Source organism: Lytechinus variegatus, chromosome 12 (genome assembly GCF_018143015.1).
Source record: "Lytechinus variegatus isolate NC3 chromosome 12, Lvar_3.0, whole genome shotgun sequence".
Classification (NCBI taxonomy): Eukaryota; Metazoa; Echinodermata; class Echinoidea; order Temnopleuroida; family Toxopneustidae; genus Lytechinus; species Lytechinus variegatus.
In genome coordinates this window covers 16,525,307-16,551,401 of record NC_054751.1, presented here as the reverse complement: position 1 = coordinate 16,551,401, position 26,095 = coordinate 16,525,307, and the positions used below count along the sequence as shown (strand labels likewise).

At 34.7% G+C, this 26,095-nt stretch overlaps 2 protein-coding genes across 3 annotated transcripts in view; both read right to left on the bottom strand.

Annotated features, from left to right (window-relative positions):
- The window catches only part of LOC121425408 (myoferlin-like), a 127,976-nt gene extending 107,454 nt beyond the window's left edge, over window positions 1-20,522 (bottom strand). The window contains 4 exon segments of the mRNA XM_041621453.1: window positions 4,264-4,369; window positions 14,994-15,085; window positions 17,981-18,036; window positions 20,246-20,522. Of these exon segments, the coding sequence (XP_041477387.1) occupies window positions 4,264-4,369; window positions 14,994-15,085; window positions 17,981-18,036; window positions 20,246-20,339 (348 nt within the window). The 5' untranslated portion in view covers window positions 20,340-20,522.
- A 2,953-nt stretch (window positions 20,523-23,475) lies between these two features.
- Window positions 23,476-26,095, bottom strand: part of LOC121425594 (myoferlin-like) — a 109,305-nt gene continuing 106,685 nt past the window's right edge. For both annotated transcript variants that reach the window (XM_041621705.1, XM_041621706.1), the window contains exon 51: window positions 23,476-25,221. In XM_041621705.1, the coding sequence (XP_041477639.1) occupies window positions 25,041-25,221 (181 nt within the window). In that variant the 3' untranslated portion in view covers window positions 23,476-25,040. The remainder of the gene's footprint in view (window positions 25,222-26,095) is intronic.

The following is a 26,095-nucleotide window of genomic DNA, read 5'->3' as shown; positions in this document are numbered from 1 at the left end:
CCTTTCATGTACACGTACTGTAGGCCATGTAATCAAGAACTTTGGTTGACACAAGTTTGTATGTATCTCAAATCGAGTGCTAGGTAGAATACTACATGTACACAGAAAGTGTAATTTTTTTTCAAAAGCAATTTACAAAAAAAAATAATGTGCAGGTTTTAAAGGCATACCACAATACTTAAAATTATTAATACCAACATACATGTAGGCCCTAACATTTGTTCTCATTTCATTCCAATTTTGGAAAAATTAGATTGATAATTGGCATTCCATACATGTAAACCTCGGGTCGATCAATTCACAATGTGATGAGAATATACCAATCATTTTATTTACACACCCCATACTTGGAGCCACCCGAAAGCCACGGTAATGGTAAAAGTGTGACTCAAAAGGGATTACCTAGATAGATGACACTATATATTTATTCATATTTTGTATTGTACACAAACACATGTTTTGTTGCATGTACATTTAATTTCAATTATTATATTTTGTTAACTTTAGTTAATATGTCACATGTAGGCCTACATGTATATTTAAAACACATACATGTAGGCTAAAGTGCATTACCGTGGCAGCAATATGTGTAGTTATTGTTTATTTTTTCAAATAACAATAATAAGTAAGTCATATAGCGCTTTTTATGAAATTTATATCAAAGTGCTTTACAATGTAGAACACAAGAAATATACAAACAAAAGTGTATTAGAAATTATATAAAAAAATCAAAATATCAAGGAAACTGTAAATGGAGCTATGTTGAATATGCTTTCTTTCAAATGAATAAATCATGAATATATTATTTTCATTATCATCATTACACACATTGAGTACAGGGTCGAATGTAATTATATATGTGTAGGCATGTAGGCCTCAGCTTTATGCACTGTTATAATGTAGATCCTCCCACTCCCATATTCCCTCCCACACAAATATGCCAATGTCCTGTTTTATCGTCTACCCATTATTTGCTCGTCACAGCCTTTTTACCAGGGCTACAATACAATCTCTTTTTGCTACAAAATACACTACGTGCATTTGTATTATCACACATTACACAGAAGACGAGCTCAATGCAGATGTAATCAATTCGAGTATGTAAACTTCTATGGAATTCCTCGTAATGCTAGAAAAAGTACACAAGGAGTGTCACAAGGGAAGTCTGGAAAGTCTCATAAATGTTCAATGCTTGAAGTCTCAAACAAGCACAGTAGTGTAAAAGGCCCCCAAATTACCCCCTCCCCCTTGAACAAAAGAAAGCACAACCATGTTATAATTGAGGGTTAAAAACACTATTTCTCATATAATGTATTCTCTGAACATATAGGCCTAGATTGTACAAACGTACAGATATGTGAGGATGAATGAAATATCTTTATATGATTTTGTTTTTTACATTTCTTTTATTTTTCCTTTAACTTTTTTTTCCAATATCAGGAAATCTTAGATTTTCATTTCAGAAAATCTAAACTATCTTTCATGAGTGAAAATTACAATTCACATCAAAACTTAACTGTCTATAAAAACTGCAATTTTTGCACTGGAAATTATCCAACACAGATCAATCAAACGGTTTGGTCTTGAAGAATTTCAAGATGTAATTAGAAGTTTCCCGAAACTGATATTTTTTTTAAGGTCTGACAGGTAAAACTTATCAAAATATAGATTCTAGCAATTAAGTCACACCTTAAATATACTTGACCTTTCAAAATTTGTCATGCGCATGTACACTGTACGCCTACTGTACTGAATTCAGAGTAAGACAAATATCTGAAGGAAGGACTAACGAAAATGAGATTTTGGGTATTTTAAAAGAAAAGTTGTAAATCTACAGCCGAGTATCCAATTTAGTTTACTTTAAAAAGGGGTAATTAATTTACAAAAAAATCATATGTGAATGTTCTAACATACATGTATGATTCATTTTTGCCATTGCCTTGTTTGTTCTACTTGTATTATTACCTCAAAACACTTCTATTCAATTCTTCTTAATTTCTTTTATAATTTCCTAAAAAGTGCCTTGAACACTCTACAGAGTGGATTTGGTGCGATATAAGTCTAATTATTATCATTATTATCTTACACACAACTGTTCACATTGGAATCCTTTTGGGGGCACTTTTTGTTGTTTTGGGCCTTGATATCCTGTAAGTTTTCACACATTTGACTCCAGACAATGTTTTATAAAATCAAATGAATTGTAATTGCATTAATAAAAATACTTGTTTATTCACTTTATATTTCCAATCTGGAGTTCTACAACCAGATACTCCGCATATTTTTCCAGCTGCTTGATGTAACAAATTTGTCACAATTAATAAAAGAAACATTACCCTAAAGATGGTGAATCCCTACAACACAAACAATAATGAAATGGTTCACGTGTCTATGTTTATATTTTTGCACCTAATAGAATTGCCGCTCGGCCCTCTGTGACACCCCTTATGATCATCCCTTCCTCCCTCTCCCCTCATTATCCACCACTGGTATTTTTTTTCTCACTTTGAGCCTATGCACCCAGGAAGAGTAGACTCATACAAGTGGACCCTTCTTTGTGCCAATAAAATACGCATTGAGTTGCCGTATTATCTTCGTGAAAAAGAAAATAGGCATCCTATACATTCCCAACACTTGATAACAAATTGAGAGAGGAATAAATACTGCAAGACACAAAAAATATATTGAATAATCTTTATCTGGTGGCTCTGGCCAGATGTTATACTTTAGTTATCGAAGAAATATTTTCTCATCTTTGTCTGTTTAAAGTTATATGCTTATTGAGTTTTTCAGAACTTGAAGACGAGTTTACAAGAAAATTTAACCTTGGTGAATTCGAATGGATGTGGTCACCTTTATGTAGCATACAATGCTCCGGCAGAACTAAAACCTTTTTGTCTTCTATCAAATGTCTGAGCAAAAATAACACTGCAGGTACATTGCATCATTCGTTTGCTGTTTAATTTTTAATAAAGCTGTGATTGTAGTCTGTAAAAACACATACCACATTGTAGGACAAAACCTGTACTAGGATTATTGAATTTCATCTGTATGAAAGATGGTTTCAGTTGGGACACATCTAATGATTCAGAATATATGTGATTGCTATAAAAAAGGGGGGGGCTGTAAAATCCTGGTTTATTTAAAACTACAAATTACAAGTATGTTCATGTACAGGTCTGCAAAGTCAGGATGTTTGAACAACAAGAAAAAGAAATGAAAACTGTAGCAACTCTAGCTGAAAGGAATTATGACATAAAACTTCACATTATATCCAACTCTTGTAACCTACAATTCAAAGGTTTTTATCAAATACATTTATTGAATATTTTAGTCTAGAGCTAGAAGGCTGAAGTGTGGGTGTTTGAATCCATACAGCAGACAGATTTGAGTGATAAAGAAAATATACTTCATTCCAAGTAAAACCACAATCCAATGATGTGACATTATACTAAACCAGGGGAGCGTTTCATGAAAGAACTTGTCGGACGGACGTTTTATCCGACAAGTCCTGTTTTATCAGACAGTCACCATAGTAATAGTACCTCTCAGCCAATCAGATTTAAGGAAAGTTGTCAGATCTGACCACTTGTCAGACAAAAATGTTGATGAAACGCTCCCCAGGATTGGATCTAGGATTTGATCAAAGAGGGGGTGCAAACTTTTTGAAGAAAGCATTTGAGCAGGGTTCTCACTCAAATGAAATGCAAATGCTCCAAAAATTAAAAAAATAATAAATAAAAAGGGGCATTTTTCAGAAAATTAGCCATCCACTCCCCTTGATACACACATGAGGATAGATGTACATTAATTTCAAATATTTGGATATCAAACTTCCTGCAAATATAAAGACAAAACATTACGGGGATGAAATGGGATCTGTGGGTAGGCTTTTATTCCTGTGAGAAAAGCTGAAGGCTTTATATATGTTCACATTATTTTCAGACATTTATGTGAGCAATGGGGTCACTGGAGTTATGTTAATGATTCAATCAGGGACGGATCCAGGATTGACAAAGCAAGCACAATCGAGGAACAATCTCCAGGTGAGATCAACAAGTCCCCCACACCCCCCCCCCCACGGTCACTGTCAATGTTACAACAGGACAAGTTTTTTTAATGTGTTTACAGAAAACCACCACTATTCCTATCCAGTCTCAATGTGAAAACCAATGTAAATGCAGTTCATGTACATGAGTGGGTCTAGTGCAGACTGATGATGCAATAATTTTTTTCAAATGGATACAAAAAAAAGGTACTAACCTCACACTGTCTGCCCTTGTGATCCTTGAGCTTGCATTCCATTCGTTTGGACCTCTGTTTACCTTTGACCACATCACGCAAGGCTAAGGTGTATGAACCAATCAATCTGTAGCAAATGAGAAAAAAGAAACAATTTTTTTAAAATGAATGCTTAGATGGACTGCCAAATGGTTGGGGCTGCTTCCATTCCCAACCCTCCCCAAAAAATAATTTGTCCTATTTTAAATGAAGATGATGGTGATGATGATGATGGCAGTGATAATGATGATGATGATAGTGATGATGATGGCGATGAGGATGATGAAGATGGTGATGATGATGATGATGATAATGAAGATGATGATTGTGATGATGATGATGATCATCATCATCATCATATTCCTGAAAACAATACCAAAATGGGCATCACCATCAAAACAATTTCCATCATCATCATCCAAAATAATGATTCCATTATTCAAACAAAGCATAAATAAACATATCTATAACAATAGAAATGCAAGTGTATTTGTGAAGTATACCTGTAGGCCTATCACCAGCTACATGTTATCAGGAAAAAAATTAAATAAATTTATTACTTTTTTAGATATAAAATTCATACTTTGCTCATTCGAAAGAAAGGTATCATACATAAACATATACATTATCTTCGAACCCAGTTTGTGATTTTTTTTCGTTTGACAGAACTGGAACACAAGTGATATTCAAACTGATCCAACATTTTCAGAAAATTTCCTCTAGAAAACAGATGACGACAGGATGTAAAAATCCCTGATCATATTGATTATCACACCTTCCTAAACATAATAAACAGAACTTCAAAATCGAAAAGCACTATCTCTATAAAAATCTGTTTTCAATTTTGTTTTAATGAACGCTAGCAGATTAAGTGCGTCACAGCATATCCATGGGCTAGGTTTATCGGTACCTTCAATTTGCATGCTAGATTTAATTATAGTCAAAGTGATTTTGAAAATAAAAAGGTATGTGCATATTTAAAGGTCAAGTCCACCTCAGAAAAAAATTGATTTGAATCAATAGAGAAAAATCAGACAAGCACAATGCTGAAGATTTCATCAAAATCGGATGTAAAATAAGAAAGTTATGACATTTCAAAGTTTCGCTTATTGTTAACAAAATAGTTATATGAACGAGCCAGTTACATCCAAATGAGAGAGTCGATGATGTCACTCACTCACAATTTCTTTTGATTTTTATTGTTTGAATTATACAATATTTCAATTTTTACGAATTTGATGATTAGGACCTCCTTGCCTGAAGCACAAAATGTTAAAATAATGGAATTCCACTTGTTCAGGGAGGAATGAAACTTCATTTTACATGATATTGACGAGAAAATCAAAATATTTCATATTTCAAACAATAAAAAACAAAAGAAATAGTAAGTGACATCATTGATTCTCTCATTTGGATGTAACTGGCTCGTTCATATAACTCTTTTGTTAAAAATAAGCGAAACTTTAAAATGTCATAACTTTCTTATTTTACATCCGATTTTGATGAAATTTTCAGTGTTATGCTTGTTGAATTTTTCTCGTTTTATTCAAATCAAGTTTTTGTTGGGGTGGACTTGTCCTTTAAGTATACTTAAATAGCAGTTGATGGCGAACACTGTGCCAATGTTTAATATTGCTATAAATTTGCCACGCTTCTCTCTAATATACTCTTGTATTAATATACTGATCAATATCTTTTCAATACGAGAGCTAAAAAAGAATTATTTAGAAAAATTTTAGTATAAACACAAAATAAATTAAGGTTTGCTGTTAAATCTGCATGGTTGTTTACAATAAGAACAATGCAACTTCATTTGGTTGTGCTGTTCATATTGTAAACTATGAGTGGTAATGGCAGGTCTATTCTTCTAGCATTAATTCCTTTCCTTACAATATGCCAGTTGGTAGCTTGATACTACTGTAAATACAAAAAAAAAATATTGTCTGGATTTTTTTATAAAATGAAAGTAACAACAAACAAGAAGAGTATACAATTAATATTATCTTTTTTTAGGATATATAATAAAAGTAGTGCTGTTATCAATAACCTTTCTCTCGTTGTTGATACCCGCTATTATATAGGGACATGACAGTAATTTTCCGCAAATTGCAGAAACGGACAGAATTCACGGAAACAGCGTTTTGAAAGAGGCTTTTCAAACGATATCAAATGACAGATAGGCGAAAGTCATTGACTGCTCAAAACGATGTCCAAAAAGACTCAAAATTATCAATAAAACTTCATCCAACCCTAAAATAATGCTGTTAACGTGAAAGGTGAGGATGTATTTATGCTAAAATTTGTTAAAAGGTGTTTATGTAATCGCACACATCCGATGAACGCAATTTTTAAAGCATTCTAGGCACAGTGGCAGATACAAAGTTTGACCAACGCGAGTATTGTGACATCGCTATGTGTAATCAATACAAAAAAATGCGTATTATGTTCTTTTGTTGAAAGTTATTACTATCGGTAAGATATTTTCAGCAATATATCGACAGAATTTTCTAACAGATAACAACACTAAATAAAACAGAAAATTAAATTACAGCAGGGTCAGTATATTGATCAAAATTCATGTTTAGTCTGGAGTTAAACAAGGTTCAACTACCAGAAACCACCTAAATAAAAGATTATTTTAATGTTGTATAGGGTTAAAAATAACTTTTTAAGTAGCATATTAACTACAGTACAGGCAAATTAACAGTACATGTTAAAGCAACTCGGTCTCTCATCAGATCCCATCAAGGTAAATTGAGCTACATGTATACATGAACTGATTGGAAGTTATAGGTCAACACTCAACAGAATACTTCCTAAAGCCTGTGAAGAATCCATCCGTTCAGTTTTTTATCATTGATCTAGATTCGGTGTCCTAACAGCCATTTGACGTAATTCTCTCCTTATCAGCAACAAATCTCCACGTCACATTTCTTTCATGACGCAATATAAATATGAAATGTGTAGGTCAAAATATGATTCGAAAGATCACATGCTTAAAGAAAGTCTCTGTGATAATCAAACTTTATTGTTTATTTCGAACTGATGAACTAAACTTCAAACGATATGAGCAATATGTTCTTTTCAAAAGAAAAAAATAAAGCAAGTGCTCAAGAGAACATACATCATATCGTAGATCTATTTAGCATTTATCACATTTACAGAGTAAAAATATGTAGCTTGTTGTTTATGCCTGTAACTCTCACAAGTCCTTTAAACTTATACAAACTGTTTAAAATTATCTGAACTTGTTTAAAACTTTAAACAACTAGTTTAATTTATTAGAAATTAATTGTTAGAGAGACAGGCTTAAACAATGTGCTCAAAATTTTAAACAGCTTTTTTTTAGTGTTGAATGCCAAAGCATTTGAAGTAAAGACCCCAAAAATGAAATACTATTTGGTGAACCTTTTCGCTTTCACTATTCTACCTGAAAACATTGTTAAGGTTAACTATAATTTCTTATATAGATTTTCCAACAACTTGACTTTCCCTTTAAAAACCAGTCTGGAAGTGAGGCCCCTGGGTAATGAGTGGTCTGCTATGAATCAATCTTTCCTGAATTCATCATTCATGGTATTTATGAATTTGACCTCATAGTCATCATAGAGCAGGGTCAGTCCCCAACCTAAACTGCTGGCTCAGTCAAACCCTGCCGGCCCAGAGAGTGCATTAGCTATTGAAGCTTCCTGGATTGGTCTCTGTCTACCGACTACCCAATCAATGTTATGGTGGGTCCATGGACAACCGACTACCAACATAGCATTGCTCAAAGTCAAAAATTTTATACACAATGACAATCACTACATGTATATTCCAGAACTCATGACCAATTTCCAAAGAACTGAAGATACATGTAGGTATTAGCTTTGTTTATCAAATAAACTTTATATTGGAGTGAGACAGATTTTGTTCAGGTGGATAACAAATTTTTCAAAGCAGTAAAAAGTTATCAATTTCTATTTTAAAAGGTTAATGTGATCAAGTGAGTTTTTTTCACTGGTACATGAACATGCAACTCCTTGATCAATATGACACGGTGCTCTTTTTAATGTGTGCTTGCAAGCAAAATTATCTAGTCTAAGTTTGTGCAAAAGTCAGCTATTGACAGTGGCGGATTCATGATTTGCATTGGACAGGCAGGCTGCAAATGACACTTTTGTTTAAATTTAGCTATTCAATGGGCAACTCTAAAAATATAAAGGGGGGCATGCACCCCTTGCCCAATCCTTTGGATCCACAACTGATCATACTATTACTTGAAGCACAATCCTGCCAGCCAAAAAGGATTGGTGCCCCATCCCCTCCCCATTCAGGTATCCAATGAGTGCAAATCGTTTGGAAGCTCCTTGGAACTGCAGAACATCCTCTTGGGATCGAACAACAGCTCTAAATCAATGCACTCTCCAAATCATCTGTTTTACAGCATTCTCTAGTCATACAGTATAAATCATTATCAATTAGGTGCAAGATGAGACCTAATCTGTAATTAATCTATTCTATTTGGGTGACCTGTGCCTTTAATACTTGTAGGTGCTAAGTCACAGTTCGTCTGCCCATCCCCTCCATACACGCATGATGAGTCAGTGCAAATAGGCTGTTACCGAAAGATGTTTGATAAAACAAGACTGGCTATCTTCAATACATGAATATGGTCTAAATTTGTTGTAGACTTTCCTGTAGGACCTACATACAGTGTGCTCACATTTGAGAGCCAAAGCAGTTGGAGAATAAAGGGTATATAAAGGGAACATCAACATCACGTCACCATTTCCTCCATATTTTTAAGACTGCTCCACAAACATTCTGTGTGCTTGCACAGCATATTTTTACATAGGACTGCAAAAATCTATTCAGTTTTCTCTCTATATGACCAAAAATGCTGATAAAATTTGGTATGCATAGTTATGTCCTGTGATGCCAATGAATCTTTGCAAGCAATCTTAATTTATTCTAAAAAAGTTTCTACAGGCGGTGCTGCACCATCCCGAGTTTGCCCAATCTCAAGATTTTAGCCCGATCGGCCCTCTTCGCGATTAATCTCGAGATTCAAGAAACCCTGTCTCCATCATTGCGAGAAGAGCGATTCCTGCTCGAGCGAGGCATCGATGCATTGCCGTGTATAAATAATCCCGAGTGCGTCTGCACCTACGAATTAGCGCGATAATTCGTGAAATAGCGCGCTATTTTGCAAATAATCCCAAGTTGACTTGGGATTGCAATCTCGAGATTAATCCTACGAAATAGCGCGATAATTGGTCTGCATTGCAAATAATCTTGAGATTGTTCAGATCAGGATAATTTGCCAGATCAGAAATAGCGTGCTTATTTGAAAACTCGGGATGGCAGAGATGCCAAGATAAAAGACCCTTATATTCTCCCACAATAGGATAATTGCTGGAATTTTGGGGGGTATTTATTTAATTTCAAAGGGCTACTTTTGTGCAACCAGCTATTATTATGCAGTAATCATTGTTCTGCCAGAAGAAAAAAATATTTGAGATATTCTTGAATATAATTTTTTGTAGTAGATCCTTGGGCGACTCTGAAAAAGATTGTCACCCCAAAGACAATCCCAAAAATATGCTTTAATACATGTATGCCTGTATAACTAGAAAATAGAAAACTTCTGGTCGCCCGCACAAGTACGCAGCTGCCAGCGAAACGGGTGTTCTTTTCAGTGCTGTAAAATGTGAACCTGTCACATTTGGGGTCCTTGAGTTGACTATTTTTTGGATATGGTGGCTCAGTGGTAGAGTGCCTGCTGTATGTACTGAAGGTTGTGGGTTCATTTCCCAGCTGAGTCATACCATAAGTATCCCACAAAAAAATTAAATTGAACTATGGGTCTCCTAGGGCCCTCAGATCCTTGACATATAGAATGGAGAAGGCCAGAAGGGTAATAACATAATTTGTTGTGCAGGACCCGCTACGCTACAGGAACAGTTCACAAGGACTGAAGTGGTTACAATAACATACTTCCATGTAGCCTGAGTAAATTCAAAACTATAAACCTAAACTGGATTCAAAGTAAAGCTTAGAGCCATATAAATATAAGACACTGCAAAATGAACTTTAGAAGTTCATTCAGTGTTTGTTTATACATGTACATGTATATATTCTGCAAACTTTAAATATTGGCAGAAGTGTTTCTTGTTTGAATCAAGTACTGCATATAAAGCAAATGCATGTTACACATAGAAATGTAATTAAAGTGCAAATAAAGAGGTCTGTAGTTTGGACGGAGAAAGCTACTTTATTTGGATTAGAAGTTGGAATATAATTGGTAAATATACTATCAAATGGCAGATCATTAAATAGTACCCGGGATGATACACTGTACGTAAATAATAGGAAATACTGAAGAATTCTGCAGTGAATGATGAACAATAATAGGATTGCATACTTGGCTGCTTATTATAAGGAGTTTGGGCTAACTAATACGAATGACTCTTTTACAGTGAACTGACTTTCCTGAATTGTTCACAGGTACATGTATACTACAGGAAGTATGTGCATTTTGGTAGATCCACTTTATTGCATATACATGTACATGTAGCTCCAGGTTTATTGGACCATTTTATGAAAGCCTAGACTGTGAGATAATGGATCAATCTAAAGATGATTATTGTCTATAGAGAATTCAAGCATCATTTTTTTTAGTACCACATTCATATACACATGTATAGATAAATTGGATTAATATTAGGAACAATGTAAAGTATACAGTACATGTACATATTTATGTGTAGTTGATAAAAAGCCAATACAGGTCAGCCATCTGGGACAGCACCATAGTGTGTAAAAATTAAACAGTGCTTAGACTACCAGATATCACAGTTCAAGCAATGTAACTCTGAAGTTCTTTTTTGTTCTTATTTATGATATAGGCCTATTAAAGCTATTTACTTGACTTCTGTCTTATGAATAATCATAGAAATAATTAATGGACCATCAGACCTCATGACTTCTGCTATAAATCTAATTTGCTTTCTCAATGTTTGCCCCATTGCAGTAAGAAAATTAAGCAGTCAATCTGTATACCTCTGGTAATGCCATTTACGAAATGAAAAATTTAAAGTATGTGGTTTGGCAGCAATGGTTTTACCCACGTACGTTTATGACTTTATGGCATAGCAGATATCTTCTGAATTTTCTTTGAAATCTTATAAAGCATCATCATCTCTATTCCTCTAAAATCTATATATCAAATATAAATCTATGCTGTACATGATACTGTAAATATTCATTCCTAAATAAAAGGAAACTGAGACATTACCAAATTCTGATTTCACATACTGTGCTTGAAGTTTTCCTATAATTATGTCGGCTATAATTCTCCATATGAAATATTTACATGTACATTTCCTTCACCAAAACAGAACAGTGGAAGTCTACACATGTCACTCAAAAATCATCTGGATATAACTGTATACATACTTGTACAGTTTTAATTTCAATAATAAATCCCTGTTTAAACCAGTTCGTACTATGAAGCAACGTACATTGAAATAGAGTTTTATTGACTGGCTTTATGGAGTTTCAAAAGCATAGATCTAAACAAAGAGTACTCTTATGCAGGTCCATTTTTAGTTTCAGGTATCAATTATTATTATGCTAAATAATGAATGCTGACAATGAAAGCAATGTACGCTGTAACTTATATTTTTACAAATTATATAAATGTACCTTACATATATGTAAATCCTTATATTTCCTAAGCCTAGATAATCTGCACCTTAATTGATCTACAAATGAAAGCAATAATTCATTATGTCAATACACAAGGGCATGACTGGAATATTCTAAGGAGACAAACTATACAACAATCCCTCCTGTCTTAATTTTTTAAAGTTCACAATACATGTATGCCATGTAGGACTGTGATTATTTGAATTTTTCTTAATGATATATTATAGGATAGATTTTATGATTGGCTAAAATTATGAACATTTTCTTGTGGAGCTATCAATAACATTTCTTTATCTTTTTCACAAGTGGAACAGACTTTCATTTATGAATAAATGATGAAATAGTAGAAGTACTAACACTTTGGGCATTTTCCCCAAATACTATAGCAGAATATTGTAATAAAGAATGTATGGATTTTGCCCTCCCTTGTTTTATCTTGAAAAAGTTGTTAGAAATATATTTTCAAAGGCTGGTGGGATATGTGATCCTTTGCAAACTATGCAACACATTTTAAAAATATGCTTAGCGATCTATCCCCTCACAAAAATCCAAAGAGCCAACTCGCCTGCCTGCGCTATGGCCTATTTACTGCAGGGATCGCTAAATCTCTGGCGGGGGTAACGAACATTACCCCTTATTACCATTCATTTCCCCCCTTAATCCACCCTCTGATACCACATCAGGAAGATACTCCCCCACACTCCTAGCCAGATCTCCCCCCATGGCGGGTACGATAAGCCCCTAACGTGGGCTGGAAGTGACTCAAAAGAGAGGGCCTGGTGGGAAGGGTTGCCATGGTTACTGTTTACAGTCAATGAACCATAATATTAGTTTGTGGGAAGGTATGAGTTTGCTTTCTAAAGGTAAAGGAGGATGTTGATAGTGCATATCTTCAGTGATATTTTTAAAGCTAGTTCCATGCTATGGTGTCATATTAAGGTATAGGCCTGTAATACCTTTATAGGGCAAATGATTGGAAGAAGTTTACTCTCTACCCCATGTCCAATCAATAAACTTCAAGCATAAATATCATCAAGTGCATCAATTTACGTTTTTATTAAATGCAGGTAATTTGTGCAATACTTGAAATAATAGAGATGTGACCCTGAATTTAATTTGACTCATGAAGGTATTGACCAAATAAAACTAAATAAAACATGTTTCTCTTCCCTCTCCAGTTATGCAGAAAATTGCACTTTTGAAATTTGAACCAATGAAATGGGCATGATGTTTAACATTGTGACAAAAACTTTTTCTCCCTAAGATGAATTTAAAACCCAACAGATACTGTAGATACAATGACAGAGAGAAGCCATGTTGGCTGTAATAATATATAACAGAGATGTTGTTCAAATGTATCAAGCATTATTAAGCGCTAGTAAGGACTATTATTATCATCATTATCTAAAGCAATCATCCTTCCCCTTTGTTTATATTGTAAACACTTTGATTTATTCCAAAATGACAAATTTTAATCAGCAACAACTTTTGCCTATAAGAAAGGTCTGTAAGTATTGTGAGGCACATCAGAAACCAGATTACACACACCTCACTGGCTGAATAAAAACAGTACAAATGTGACGTTTGATGATAAAAATCAATAATTTCACTGGACGAAAAAATTGTGATGCAATCCTTAACTCACAGAATCTCGCTACTGGATCTTTCAAGGTAAAATCCAGGGTGAAATTCAATGGGGGAAATGGGTCTATTATCTGCCTGCTATCAAAGTAATTGATTTTCTCCCTTTTGTTTTGTGTTTTATATGCAGATGACACTTCTCCCGATCTGCAAAGCATTATGCATTAATTTCTGTCGATGAAGGACATTAAATCCAGCTTGTTTTACCAACTGAGAGCAAATAGAAAACTTAACGTCATTGTTTTTCTTTCACTGTTACTACTACTGCAGTTGTGTAAAACTTACAATTGACTGCAAAAGTACATTTTTTTGTCAAAATATACATGCAATAATGGCAATACCAAATGTATATCTGGGGGTTTCGCTTTGTTTCAAAGTTCCAACCGATGCACTGAAAATCAATAAATAATCAGTTTTATACATTCATAAATCTTGAAATTGAAAAATCTGTCATGAGGAGCAGTAATTCTGTGATTTGTTTTTATTTCCCCAATATTTTTTTTTTTATATTGTTCCCGACCCTAATCTGAGACCCCACAACCTCAATTGGGGGTGAGTTCGTGATGGGGGAGAGGGGACGATTGTGCCATTTTGGGGGTATAGCAGCTTTTAGCATTTTGCTCAGTAAAAAATTTCACGGTTACTCAAGTTTCAATTCACACCCAAACCGCTCCCCCCCCCCCACACACACACACACACACAATCTGGATCCACCCCAGTGTTGTTTTTTATTTCATTCTCATAGTATATTTCATGACATCAAAAGTCTCATGAATTCAATTTTCATATCAGAGCAGTTTGATTTTAATACCACTAAGGTCGCAAAAAAAAATTTAGGCACCATGTTCTTTTTTCCCCCAGACATCTAAACAGCATTTTGGATAAAGACTATCTTGGTCCAACTCGGAACTTCCATCAACCTATTCCCAGCACGTTTCACATCAGACTTTGTGTGCAAAACAAACATATGAGGGACAATCTGTACATGGTTGCTGAATTGTTCATGAGCGGAATACACAAATCTACAGATAATAGAGGAAAAACCTTGAAATCAATAAATGCCTGGTTTTGTTTTGAATAGACCCAATAGGGTGTGCCACAAAGGCACAGCAGCTAACAAAATATTTAGCTAATGGAAATATATGGATATAGTTCTTATTCCCATGCTTCCTATCATTTCCCTGGCCTGGGTAATTAGTGCATCTTTCTTTGATTATTCTTCTTTCTATCACATTCTTTTGCTTCTGATTTTTTTTTACTATTATTTAGGGGGGAGGGGGCAGATAACTTCACTGATCTGCAATGAAGATACAATTTATACCTCTTCTGCCCACAACTTGTAGTAACTATTTACATTCCCGGAATAAAATATTACTCACTTGTTACGACCAATCTTCTCATGATCATAGACCTCAAGTTCTACTGAGTCGGAAGCTGTAAGTGGCTTGTCACTGAGATTAAATTCCAAGGTCTAGAATGATGAAAAAAAGGTAATACGTTAATGAACTATAACAACAGCTTTGCATATGTGAGGAATAAATATGAAAATAGCAGTTTTCACCGATGCATCATCATACAATGTCATTACCATGGCAACTCAGTACCGATCAGATTGGGAAAAAAGTGACTTGCTCATGATCTTTACTAAAAAAAAATGTTTGTAGCAACTAAGAAGTCTCATGAGGAAAGGGTAAAAAAATGTGAGGAAGTACATGTAGTTCTCCCTGAGCAATAAAAAGCCATTACCATGGCAATGCCTACCATATTTCATGTGAAATTCTCACACAAAAAATAATTTAAGACATTTTCTTCTCCTTTTATACTATGAAATATGTCATACAAAATAAAGAATGTCCAAAAACTAAAAATGAAGGCAAAAATCATTACTTTTGATTAGGGATACCCTTACAATAAAATCAATTCTGCAAACAATTTGACAATCTGTTATATGAATTTTATAAACTAATTCAAAACAAAGATAGAGGCCGATATGAATATCAAAGAATAATAATTACATCCTGCCCACATTATAAAGTTTATAGGACCCTTCAATCATATCCACTGTCCACAAGTTGTTTTTTCTGTTCTCAAAAATCAATCAGACCACACTGGCCCTTTATGAAATGAAAGCTGTATATCCCTGAATATCTTCCTGTTTGTGTAGGAGTGGTAGAGGGTACACAGATCAAATATGGAATTCCACATTGTGATAAAACCACCATACAATGTCAATTTACATAGTAAACAAATATAGAAGGATTGTTTGAAATAAGTGCCCTATGCTGTATTAAAGTAAACCATCTCAATCCCCCCCCTCCCTCGCTCACTCTCTCTCTCTCTTCTCTACATGTACATGTATCCATCTCTTTTCGATTTAACTCATCAATATTCACTCAATTCAAATTTAATCCTGAATTACAGTATAATTAAGGCCTGAATTACAGTATAATGTGATAATTGATGATTCAATTCTATCCCCAACTTTTTTTTTTATCTATGACTATTATTGATACCACTTTGAAACATAAGCAATATTGACCACAAATTACTCATATTCCAACTGTCATTTTAACAATTTAATCAGAATATGCCTGTATCAATCTACATGTACCATTGGCAAGAGATACTTTATACAAGATACTTTCAATACTGGCTGCACGAACACTTGTGTTGGTTAATTTCCTCTAATGACTTCTCGGATAACACTATTTTATCACCTACATGTAGTATTCAACAGAGCCCCAAGGTAGAAATAATGTAATAAAATTATAATATCTATTAACATGATGCACCTGTTTTTCACAACATGCCAGTATAAAATTATCCTACTATAAGCGCTATGTATGCACCTGACCAGTCCCTCAACTACAGTAGAAAGAGAAATACCCCCTTCCCCCCCCCAAAAAAAAAAAACACTTTACATAATTGTCATTTATACATGTACCACGAGAATAAATGTCATTAAAAATGCACACTATTATTAAAAGAATCCACATTCCCTAAATCAGGTTTCATTAAATGTACTTTCTGTATACATGTACATGTATATGCAGAAAATCATAGTATGATCCATTGTGCATTCAGTGGGCCTACATGTGAAATAGTTAGAAAAAAAATCATGTCGCATTGAAGCCAGCCTTCCTTGTCTACTGCACTTTGACCCCTCGCATTCCTTTGAGTCTGTTTAGTCCAGAGAATAAATACCAATTCCAGTTTCATTTACCTTGAATTGCTCAGATAAGTAATCATTCCCTATTTATTAAATGCCTCACTGATTAGAAATACATAAGAATCAACGAGCGACTGGGTCTTGTGGGTGTACAATTCATTTTTACAATACATGTGTACACATCATACTCACAATGTGTATCCAGTTCAAGAAGTAAAAATCTTATCAAACATCAAATTTATCATGTGCAAATACATTATACCAATCAATTTCATTCAGGAATGTGATTTCTAATTCTAGACAATATGCAAATGAAATACATGTACATGTATGCATGAAAGTGTACTTGTTAACATGATTCAACATGGATAGAGAGTTTGCAAAAGCAGGACAAATTTAATGTACCTTGCATGGTTGATTTCTTTCCAACCTCATCTATTTGAAAAACTAACTGATCGCAATATTCTTTAAAGACACAAAGGCCTACTGCAGATCAAACCAGTAGCATTCCATGGATATTTTGCCTTGTGAGAATTGAGGCATTTATCACAAGTTTAATTCATCAACAATAAGGGGAAAAGGAAATTGTACTGAATACAAACAGAACCAAAAATACCAAACATCTTTAGGCCAATGGATCTGATCAAGAAATTCCGGATTGAAGAGTGAAACCATTTATGTTAAATAAATGTCAATTATCTCGTTCTTATTGTGCTACATGTATGTACTTGTGCTGTTAAAATCGCTTTGAATGGCCTATCTTGGATGGTAAAGATGAAATACAAGTGATTTTCCACCTTTAGTTCTTAACCATTAATCATTCACAAATCACAATTATTCTTTTTAATCAAGTTCAAGTAGCATTTTGTAGTTAACCCCAATGGCCATTGGACCCAGACCCTTTTGTACATGTACATTAGAAGGGCTACTTTAGATATGTCAGAATTCAGAGGTACACACATTTCTGACAGCAAAATCAAGTCACAACACATCACATCCCAGTGCAGCTTGAATTGGTTGCTTTAAAGATCACATCTTTAACTAATAACAATTTTTTTTTATTGCACTTTGCTTCAGAATATAATTTTCTTTTATTCTCATTTTCTTGTTGTTTTTCTCATTAGTTTGTGTTAGCATAAGCTTAGAATTCATTAAAACTATTCTGAAATCTAATTTCTGTCCAAACTAAATCTTTACCTCATTCCATTGTGGATCAGTAGAATCGTCTACTACTTTGGTCTTCTTCTTTGAACCTAGAGCGAAATAAAAGATGAACATTATATTTGGCATTTAAAAACACATCAAGTAAAAATATCAGACTGCAATGATAAACAAATATAAATGTTTAAAAAAAAAATTACCCACTACAAAAATTCTGTTTTTCAATCCTTTCTATATATTTGCTTTTTCATTAAAAACTAGGGTACTAGGGTATATGGGGGTATCAAAGGCCTCAAAATATAGAGTTATCAGAAATCGAGTTTTAAAAACATAATTCACAAGGCTCCTGATTTCAATAGAAAAGGGATACTCCCAGCTAAATCATTAATAGAGCAAAATTCACGGAGCAAAACACAGAAAATTCCATCAAGTTTTAAATTTTATAAGTTTTTAAATAATAATCTTATCTATAAATTGTTCTTCAAAACGGCATTTTGTAGCATCGCTTATCGAAGCTACGTTCATGTACGTCATAATGTTTTCTTGGAGCTTGTTTAAGTTAAAATTGATGTCAACAACAATCCCCAAGTGGTGATAATTAAGCCCAGTTGAAGATTGTTGAATGGGATCGACAAAAGCAAAACACCAGTTATACATCATACTCATTTACATTTTTAATAGGCTACATCATTGTTTCATGGATTACATGTATCAGATCAACTCAATGAACATAATTTTACTGAGCAGGGTGGTGCTGTTTAATAAAGGTGTTCTTAACTTTCTTAAGTCCTCGCAATTTTACAAAGGCAGGTGGGAGTTTCATGGAGCCCACATCATCAGCACAGGCTAACTTTGTCTTATGTGCAGAAAACTGTTTTCATAAAATATTGCTTAGTTTAATTCAATAACTTCATTTTTATGAAATTTTCAGCATTTTGCTCAGTGAATTTTACTCTTATTTTTTCCGAGATGAGTTTCGGCCCAGAGTAAGGGGTATCAGAATGGAAAATGAATAGTTTATTAGTTTACTTTACTCCAACGATGTTGTAGGACTAAGCCTATTCATCGATAACAGTAAAATGTCTATTGCTGCTCTCCTTCAGACAAAATTAGATGTGCTACTTATGTTGGCAGTTTGGAGGAGCAGTTTCTTTGATTTTTATTTAATATTTCTATAAAATGGAAGATGTATAGAATATTTTTGGTATATTTGTATTGTATGAATCATTGCCTTTCTTCTAATATATGATTGTTTTTACACCGGTCAGGGTCTTTAAATGCAATCACTGAACAATGAAGCAGTAGCTACACCCCGGTAGCTACATCTTCTGGGAGACTGTTCCACATATCACTCGGTTAGCAAAGAAATATATCTTTTCTCTACTAGCTTTAAGGAATGACCTCGTGAATGAACGTCTTTCTTTTATTAAATACCCTTATAATCTGATATGGAAAATGCAAAGGAATGTGACTCGGAAGGTACCGGCCTCAAATTGGGTCCCGGTGGGGTCACTCAGCTCAATATGACTTGGGGACCGCATGACCGTTACCAAAATCGCGGGAAAAGGGGTCAATTTCACAGAATGTCCGCGGACAGAACACTCCTCGAAGTAGTGAAAATAGGGGTGCTCATTGTCCTCGATCTGATGGAAATAGGGGTCAGGAAAAAAGGGAGAACGATTACGGGAAGTAAAATCCGTCGCCAAGTCACCAGCCGCAGAGGGCGCGCATCATGCTCTGTATCTTTATGGACAACTCTACATTTATTTTTACAAAGAATTCTACTTTTCTTATTTTTCACGAAAAATAAAGTTCTTTTGGATTGTTTCAGTATGACATGGCTCTTGGTCATCATTAAGGACCGAGCACTCTGATGCCTGTGTTGCAATTTCCTCTAATGAGGAAAGGGTGTAAATGCCCTGTCCTTGAAATACGGTAAATAGGGGTAAATTTGCGAAATGGGCAAGTGTCCTTACAATCTTATAATTAGGGGTGTTTCAAGGTACCATTTTACCGCAATTTTGTCCTTGTTTGGTGTGAAAATAGGGGGGTAAATTTCACAAAATGTCCTTGAAATTGACTGCAATAGGGGGTCACTTGCATTTGTGGGAATACGTGTCCCCCTCTGCAGCTGAGTGACCCCACCGGGAATTGGGTATCCTAAATACAGACAAAATATATTAATCATTCAACCGGTAAAGATTTATGCAACGGCCCCTCGCCTTAATTTTTGCCTTTGCCAGGCCATGTTTGCAGTGTATACACTGAATGAACGTGTTGCACTGTCCTGTCACAACTCACCTGCGAACTTCAACTGGACGAAGGGGTCGATCGTACCAAACTTCTCGATGTTTGGCAGACTCTTCCCACTTTCCACAGCAATAACCAAAGACATGGTGACGGGCAGCCTTCACTGGCACACCAATCCCTGGTAAATCCTTCCCTTCTCCAACCTCGTAGGGCCCTGGAAAGAAGTTTTAGAACTTACTTTCCCTCCGCCTTCCCTTCAAGACCACGATCGAAGAGGAATGACCATATACCACAGCACTACTACACCCCGGCCCCCTGTACGAACCTGCATGAATGGTATATGCGCGCGAACAAGTGCATTGGTTTGGAATGGACAGATCCCCAATACCATTCACACGATACGTGAATGCGGAACACGCCCATTTGTGCACGAGTCATTCCACCCCGCCCCCGCCACACTTATGCATAGCCATAGAGGTATTTAACTCTATGTGCATAGCACATCTCAGAATTGTAGGAGGGGAATCGGGGGGGGGGGGGGTCTTCCTCAAAAACTGATACACTTCTGTTGGCTATTTTGAGGATGGACTTTGCATGATGATGCAAGATCTTAGAAAGAGTATTTTGGAATATCTTTCATTTTCAGAGAATCAATCCGATCGAATGTGCATTGATCGACCTGAGAATTGATAAATCAACCATGAAGCTTAAATACCGTAGATGCCAGTTTAAAAGCTATTTTCATAGTTTTCATTTAAAAAATTGGAATGATTAAAGTGCCTAAAGTAGGGCCTACTTCTTAAAGAAATATTTAATACTGCTTCCCAAAATCAGATAGGCCTAACTGACAAAAACAAGCTGGATAATTATGTAGGCCTGTTATTGGGTTTGAATTCACAAAAGAATTATTAAAAGTGAAAGTTATCTATAGGGCCCATAGATGGAGATTTCTTTTAAATCTAGTTTCTGTATCGATCCTACTATAGGCCTACTATTATGATTGTATAATTGGCTTGCGATAGATTTCATATATTGTCACACACCCACCCAGGGGGGGTAAAGTGTTGTGACAAACCGAATACTGGTGCCGACATCAATATATTTCCAGTAGCAAAAATATATCTTTAAAAAAAGTTAGTTTTGAAAGACTGGTCAATGATCAATCGCGGGGTCAAACATATTTCGGGTATGTTTTTTTTTTTCCAAAGCTTTTTTTTTTTTAAAGACTAGCCAATCGTGTTTAGGGTATGTTTTTCCCCGAAACATTTTCCCCGGTGGTTTTCGTTTCTGAAATGTCCGGGTTCTTCCAGATTGTAAGCTACGACCCTGGAAACGGGCCTGGGAAACGGGAAAACTTGTTTGGGGGTCATATTCTGTCGACAACTTGTTTAGGGGCCAAAATGTGTAAATGAAGCCCGCGAAAAACTTGTTTAGGGGGTTATTTTGCACACAGAGAAAAACTCGTTTAGGGGTGTTTGGAAATAAATTTGGTCACACATGTATACAGCAATATATTTGACTGCCCCGGGGGGGGGGGGGTATTGAAATACAAACGTCGGAAAGTTTTGCAGTTGGAGCAACACAACTGACAAGCATTTAAGTCTTTTTCCAAATAAGAGAGAGAGAGAGCCCTCTACGGTTTCAGCATTATAATGTCTATTTTTGCAAGACCGAGGGGCCGAGGTCCTAAACACGTTTGGCTAGTCTTACAAAAAAGCTTTGGAAAAAAAAACATACCTTAAATACGGTTGACCCTGCGATTGACCATTGACCAGTATTTCAAAACTCTCCTTTTTAATTGGTGTTTTTTGTACCCTTAACGAGTGCACGAATGCATACTTAACGCTGACTAGCTATTCAACTTCTTTCTGCTTTGATGTCGTTTGTAGACTGTAAATAATTACTAATTCTTCCAAAAATCTTTTGACAATTTCTTTGTCTATTTGACTTTTTTTTATTATGCATTTAAATATACCGAAAGCAACATGTTACTTACATTTCATAGCCACACCTAAACAAAAATCATCAATCAATAAGATGAAATAAATAAACACGGTGTGTAAAAAAAATTATAAGTTATCATTGAATATTGGAAAAAATGATAACACAAGATTGACTTTCGAAATTAATTCTATACCGCACCTCTCTCTCTCTCACTCCCTCCCTCCCCTCTTAATCTTTTTAACCATTTTAGGATCTGCCCACATCTATCCATGCCCGCCCTTTCTCTTCCTTCTGTTTCTTTCAATTTTCTTTATATTTTCCTCTGTTAACCTTACTTATTCTATTCTATTTATTTTCTTTATTTTTCCTTTTCTTCATCCTTTTCATTCTTCTTCTTTTCCTCCTCCTCTTTTTCCTTTTCTCATTTCTATTGTTCTTCATTTTCTTCTACTTCTTGTACTTCTTCGTACTTCTAAAAATTCAATTTTACGTTTCCCTCGCTCATCCCGCTTTCATATTTCTCTTCTTTCTTTTCAATTTTCTTACATATTTTTCCTCATTTAACCCTTACTTATTCTATTTATTTTAATTATTTATACTATTCTTTATCCTTTTTCATTCTTCTCCTTTTCCTCCTCCTCTTTCTCCCCATTCTCATTTATCTTGTTCTTCCTTTTCTTCTACTTCTTCTCCTCCTTATTCTTCTTCTTCTGTACTTCTTCTACTTCTTCTTCTTTTTGTACTTCTTACTTCTTCTCAAAATTCAATTTCACATTTCTCTCACTCATCCCGTTTTCACATTTTCTATATATGAATTATCCTCTCACTAAATCTAGCTAACACTGACAATGTCTTTCCTTCTTGCGTTTGAGACAATAACCATAATTATTCACGAGTGCGCAAATCAGAAATTTCAAATCAAGCAGCATGTTAATTGGGATTTTGTTTATATAAATTTGTGTTTATAAACCATCATAATTTTCATCTCTCTCTTTAAATATTTATAGATATAGCGAATTTAATTGTGTTAAATAAGCCTACTTATTAACATTGCACAATAATAATCAAAAAGTACAATATAATACATTCAAGCTGAACTGAAAAGGAATCCGATTATCATTATCATCATCATCATCTCCACGCATCATCACAATATTACCACCACCACCACCATCACAATCGTCATCATCAAACCACCGCCATAACCATCATTACCGTTTTCACCTTCATCATCCTCCGGGTTACCATTTCTCAAACTTTGGAATGATTTATATCGGAAGCATGTTCATTACTACTGCATCCCTAGAAAAAATAACGTTTAACCAAACACACCAGTCAATTTTTCCAAAACTAGTCATACTTCTCGTTTTATATAACCAACTAAAGCTTCAAAACCCCATGAAATACTAATTTGAATCTTCACATCATGCACTTTGCATATTTCAAACGAGTGAATGAAATGTCGTCCGTACGAAAACGTATGGAAACGGCCAGAAATGTATTTAAAAAAACAATTAGATTTAACATAGAGAAAGACCCTCCACACTAATTTCAAGATTCATGCTTACAATACACAGTTTGACTTGGCAATGGCACCTGTTTCAAATGAATATCCCTACGTTAATCAATAAATATATCAATGTGACATTTCAATAACATTTTCAAATGCCGGAATAAAATAAATTCTTGCAAAATAATTTTTTATATTATCTGAATGCCTTAATCGTGTTCACGATTTCATTTCATTCAAAGCAAATTTTCATTACGTTTCAATCAAGGAAAAATATAATGTAAATGCAATGAATCAAGCACATTCAGATGAAAATTAGATATTTTTTAGCAGATGAAATTCATCGACAAAATTTAGAAATGCTAAACAAAAGTGCCTTGATTTTTATTGAGAGAGCTGTTATTTTAGTTGCAAATGTTCATACACAAATAAAAACAACAGTAGACAATCCTGAGTGGAAGAATTCAAGTAGGCAATCAACTCATGAACTACTTCGAAAAAGAAAAAAAAATCAGCATCAGAAATTTTTGTTCAACAGATTAACAGACCAATGCAAATGAACACAAGCAATAAAAACAGAACATCACCAAATGTGAACGATCAAAAAAAAAATTCTAGTCTGACTCTTTCATTGCCAGCCAATGGCATGATCAAATTTATAATTTGAAATGCAATCCATCAAATGAGCACTCTGTTATATGAGCTAGTGTTGTCACGCATAAATACAATCAAATATGAATGTTGACAAACATGATGAAAATGGTGGAAATCATATGTTGAGCACACATATACAATCAATGTCGAACATTCACATATAAATGCTATGAACACCTCGCTCGTTTGCCCGATTGTGAATATCGGAAATACAGATTGCATGTTGAATACGCAAAAATGCAATCAAACGTTGAACACATCATTCACTTTCCAGTTGAAAATCCGCAGAATACAATCACATACGTTGATGAAACAAATACAATCATATTTGAACAGACACATACAATCATATTTGTTCATTTTGTCTTTCGAACTAACAATCAAGATGGTTCATATTGCACTTGTAGTTGGATAAGTCACATTTCATGTTGAGCACTCAATCAATGCATTCATATTTCACTCGTGATTGGTTTATAGAGGCACTTGGGATATTGACGATATAAAGTCACAACACTGACTAATATAATCATTCGTTGAATTCATCATTCATTGGCCTCCAAAAACGGAATCAAAATGATTGCACTATCACGGTGGTAAAATCAAACGCGCTGAACACAATATTGATTGAGGTGCTTATAATATTGTGGATAAACACAAATTACAATCATTCATTCATTGAACGAAACCGTTCATTTGACCGCTGAACACCAAATAAAAATGATTGCATTTGTTGTTGAATCAGCTGCTGAACACACTCTGGACGGCGGCACTTGGGACGTTGTAGATAAAGAGGATGAAAAAGATGACGAGAAGGACAATGAGCAGACCGATTAAGATACGCCATTTAAAATTTTTCCAGATGACGAAGCGAATTGATTTCCACGGAGATGTGAACCACAGGAATGATGTCTCGGGCCGACTGTACAAACAAAAACAGTCGAAAAGATATCAAACATGAATGTTTAATAATTCTTGTATCATACGAAAGAGAAAATTTGCACTGCCAGATTTTGTTATCATATTCCTTATTTTGCTACTCAAAAAGGCAGGTTATATTTCATGACAATAATTACATTAAGAATATCTTGAGAAATAGTGATACTTGATCAATTTTCCATATGAATTGCACAGAGTTTATAGATATAATCAAGAGTGAAAATGGTGACTGTTCAATTGGGAAGGTTAAAAAGTAAAGAGAATATGGGAATAGACTGTGTATTATCATACATATAACGTGCTTGAGAGGTTATGTGTGGGATGAGGGTGGGTGAAAGTGTGTGTAGAAAGTATATGAGTTGGGGAATGGGATGTGTGTGTGTTAGGAATGATTGCATGACTTAGTAATTATTGTGTGATTGGGGAAATGGGTGGGAAATCATGGACCCGTCTTACAAAGAGTTGCGATTGATCCTATCAACCACAACTATATATGGAAAGCCAGCAACGTCAACATCCAAACTGCAAAATGTGTTTAAAAATATTTTCTAGATATGTGTATTCATTTATTCATCATTATCTTGAATATTCAGTGTGATTCTGTTTGTTTACTAGTGAGATTGTGTAAAATTACCTGTACAAAAAAAATATGGTATGGATGGATTTTCATACAGTTGAGATTGATCAGATCAATTGCAACTCTTTGTAAGACGGGCCCAGGAATACTTAAAGGTCAAGTCTACCTCAGAAAATTGTTGATCAGCATGATGCTGAAAATTTCATCAAAATTGGATGCAAAATAAGGAAGTTATGACATATTTGAAAGTTTTCCTTATTTTTCACAAAATAGTTGTATG